The 3,903-nt window shown below is 24.0% G+C and overlaps 1 protein-coding gene across 1 annotated transcript in view; it reads left to right on the top strand.

The window, feature by feature from the left end:
• The window catches only part of LOC108688161, a 24,404-nt gene extending 20,501 nt beyond the window's left edge, over positions 1–3,903 (top strand). Inside the window, exons 5-9 of the mRNA XM_018194305.1 lie at positions 1,245–1,370; positions 2,147–2,227; positions 2,924–2,997; positions 3,061–3,168; positions 3,766–3,903. Coding sequence (XP_018049794.1) covers positions 1,245–1,370; positions 2,147–2,227; positions 2,924–2,997; positions 3,061–3,168; positions 3,766–3,903 — 527 coding nt within the window. The remainder of the gene's footprint in view (positions 1–1,244; positions 1,371–2,146; positions 2,228–2,923; positions 2,998–3,060; positions 3,169–3,765) is intronic.

Here is a 3,903-nt window from a genome sequence, read left to right as displayed (position 1 = left end):
TATTCATTTAATTTAAATATTTAGTTTATAAATTATCTCAAATTAAATATAATAATGTATTTATATAATATACGAAATGTTATCAACATAAGTATAGACGAAAATTTTGATTAAATACATCATATTTTAAATAAATCGCATTTTTGTAATTATGATCTTAATCTGAATAGTAAATAGCTCACATAATATATACAAAAGTGATTAGAACATTCATGTAGCGCAAAGAAATCGATTGTAAATCTATTCCAATTGAGAGTGTGTAACGTGATTGCAATCTGCCGATGCAGGAATGCAGGACATTGCAATACGTATTGTGCTGCACTTTTAGCTTGACGCTCGTAATAGTATCGAGAAATATATCGTTTCATGTCGATTTAATTATGTCTGATGATACCAGACACGAGAAGGCACTCGTAACCAACAAATCGATTGAATTGACTTTATGCTTTAACGAGACTCATAAAATAACTACGCTCATATGTCATTACTTAAGATTTTGTCTAGTTATATACTATTATTTAGTAATTTTATAAAACTACGAATTCGTGTTGAAATGTTAAAAAAAAATGTATAAAAATGTTAATGTTATAAAAAGGATATATTAATATTAATATAAAAAAGATATAATTTTTTATATTAAAAATGACTGATCATTTCAATTCAAAATAAACAGCGTTCAAATTAACGTATGCACTTAATAAATAATAAACTAAATTTGAATGAAATTAATACATTTCTTGAATTAAAATGGGTTTAACTCTATTGTTTTATTAAATAAGAAAAATTTTATAAACATATTATAAGAAATTTAAGCCGTATATGTGAATATATGATGTGAAATATGAAAAATATAAAGCAAAGATCACATTTTTGGATGTTACAAATAATACATTATATTCTTTTATTAAATCAATTTATTCAATAACATTCGAATTTAACACAATCATTCTGAAATGCTAATAATCTCCCCTAAATTAAATTAGAAAGAAAGAAAATAAGAAATTTTATATTTGGTCAAAGCGGGTCTCAGTGCTTAAAAAGTTTTTGTGTGAATTTATGTATCTAATTCTACAAAATCGCGCGCAGAACTTTTTCTTGAAACGTAATCATGAGCAGAACCAGTAATAACTTTTTACTTTCTATTTAACACATAACTTAAAAAAGTTTTTTCATTTTCTAGAAAGGTATTGTATCGCTTTTAATATATTTTATAAAAATGAATTAAATATTATTTTTGTGTGTAGATGTGGATGAATGTGTGATAGAAAAACCATGCGGACAACTTTGCACAAACCTACCTGGTAGATATCGATGTCATTGTAGAGTCGGATTTCAACTTCAAGAGGATGGCCAATCTTGTCGAAGAAATGGTAGGTTTGCAAAATTTGAATCTGAATTTTTCGAAGACTAACTTTATGGATCTTAAAGTATTATCAAAAATATAAAAATTTTATAGAATATTACATAATTTATGTAAAAAAATGTTTTATTGATCAATTTTTATTCATTACTTAATTTTTTATTTGCCTTCATTCTTAAATAAAACGGCGCTTTGTACTTATTTATAAGTTTGATAAGATTATAGCATTACGAAAATTAAATCAAATTTTTTATATATATTTGTAAAATTCTAATAAATATTCGTGTAAAAATACATTTGGATCCAATTACTTTTTTAAAAGTTAGTTTATTTTTAAGTATTTAAGTTTTAAGTATTTAAGTACAGGAAAATTAAACATTTCGTTGTATAGAACCATTATAAATTAAATAATTTTTGCTTTATTGTAATTTTTAGAACAAAAATTTTTTGATGATATTAATTGATATCACAAACTTTTATAATCAAACAGCTGATAAAATATAATGAAAATGATTTCGATTCTTTATTTCCCTATTCTTCCTTATTCCCATTTAAATTATGCACATGTATGCGTATTATTTGTAGGTAATATATCACAAAATTACTGTGTAATTTAAACATACATATGAGTAGATGCACAATATCTTCAAACATAGCAGCGAAGTCAGCAGTCTATGTATCGAAATCTGTAGTTGATATTGATTATTTTTAACTGATTTTTTGGCTGATATTTTTAGTTAATAATTCAGACAAAACATTCTTAAAAGTAGATTAATTTTTTTACAGGCACTGACGAAAATGCGTTTGAAGCACGCGATTTGGAGATCGATGATATGTCCGCAACAAAGGATCCGACCACTTTTCACGGTATTATTTTCAAAAAGACTTAAATACCTCAAATTTTTAATGTGTATGAAAGATCCAATTATTTTATTTTATCGCTCCACCGATACCGTACAAAATTTTATACAAATAAAAAATTTAGGTTTTTTTCTCTCTTGCTTTCTTAAATTATTTTTTTGAAGTCACTATATATTTTTTTTCTGAAATATATACTCTAAATTATTGTAGTCTAAAAAGATTTTTTTCGTTCACTCATATAAAAGTTATAAATTTTTAACTAATATTTTTTCAAAAACTTTTATATATAAATATATAAAGAATAAATAAAATACTATTGATTTCTATTTCACTAAAAACTTATCTAAAAACTTCTCAAAAGTACAGATTTTTTTTCATATTTTTATATAGTACAGAACAAAAAAAATCTGTTGTGAATCTTAACAATTAATTATGAACTCTATATTATAGGCAGACTATGATGATCGAAAATTTAACGTTGTCAGTAAAAGATTAAAATTGTTTAAAATTAGAATTTTTATTTTATAAAATTACTAAAAGTTAAAATTTAGAATTGTTGCATTATTTTACGAGATTGATTAAAAGCTAAAAATAAACCTGTTGTTCACAATATTTGTGAACGTAATTCATATTAATAAAACGAAGTTTATAAAAAAATTAGTTAATATATAAAATAATAGACTCAGTATTGTCGAATTGCAGATACAGAAAATGAAGTGAGTGATGATGATCAAGACTACGAGGTCATTTTAAAAAGATTGATCAAATTGGAAAAGGTATGATTATATAAAAATGATTATTATGTATTATGTTGTTGAGGAAATATATTCATTTTTCAGCAAATAGCCAGAAACAGAAAGAGAGATACAGAAGCTTCTGAGATGAACACCAAAGTTACATTGGCAATTGAAAGTGTTAATGAAATGAAGAGAACCGTCGAAAATGTGGTATTTATAAGAAATATTGAAATATTAAATATATTTGAATCTCAATATAGTGCATGATAAAGATCTCGCAAATACTTTCCGCGAATTAAAAATTCAGTACATGGATAAGTGTGTATAAGGATGCGTACATTAATTTTTGTTTCCTTTTAGATCTATTTTGTTATTAATTTGAGAAATAGTATTATTGAATATTATTTTTTCCTTATTATATCTGTTATTAGTAGTGTGCACTAGTATATTTTACGTCTAAAATAATAAAAAAAAAAGATTTTCAGCATTGAATAAAAAATGCATATGATCTTGATATTCTAATTTAATATTACAATTTTTATGTATTCTATTTCTTAAAAAATCTATCAGTTGATCTAATAATAATGAAAGATTTAATGGAAGGTTATTTCAAATTTTTTATCTTAAAGGGAAGTTAACACATATTATAACTCGATAGTACGATTTCAGTTTATTTTCTTTAATTTTAAACTGATTTTCTTTAAATCAGTTTATTTTTTATTTTAAATTACATTATATCGAGATCTAGTAGATTGGTAAAACGAGAATATTTATATTATTTATGGATTTTGAAATTATTTGTTTTAGCAATTGATGCAACAAGAAATATACGATATGAGAAGCAAGATGAGACAATATGAGGCAGAAATGAGAAAGATACATCATCTGATGAATCGTGTCGCGGAATTAGAAAATCGTTTGAGAATACGTTGCAGATATCAATAA

The sequence above is a fragment of the Atta colombica genome, unplaced genomic scaffold (genome assembly GCF_001594045.1).
Source record: "Atta colombica isolate Treedump-2 unplaced genomic scaffold, Acol1.0 scaffold226, whole genome shotgun sequence".
NCBI lineage: Eukaryota > Metazoa > Arthropoda > Insecta > Hymenoptera > Formicidae > Atta > Atta colombica.
Note: the sequence above shows the minus strand (reverse complement) of the source record. Positions and strands in the feature narration are given on the sequence as shown.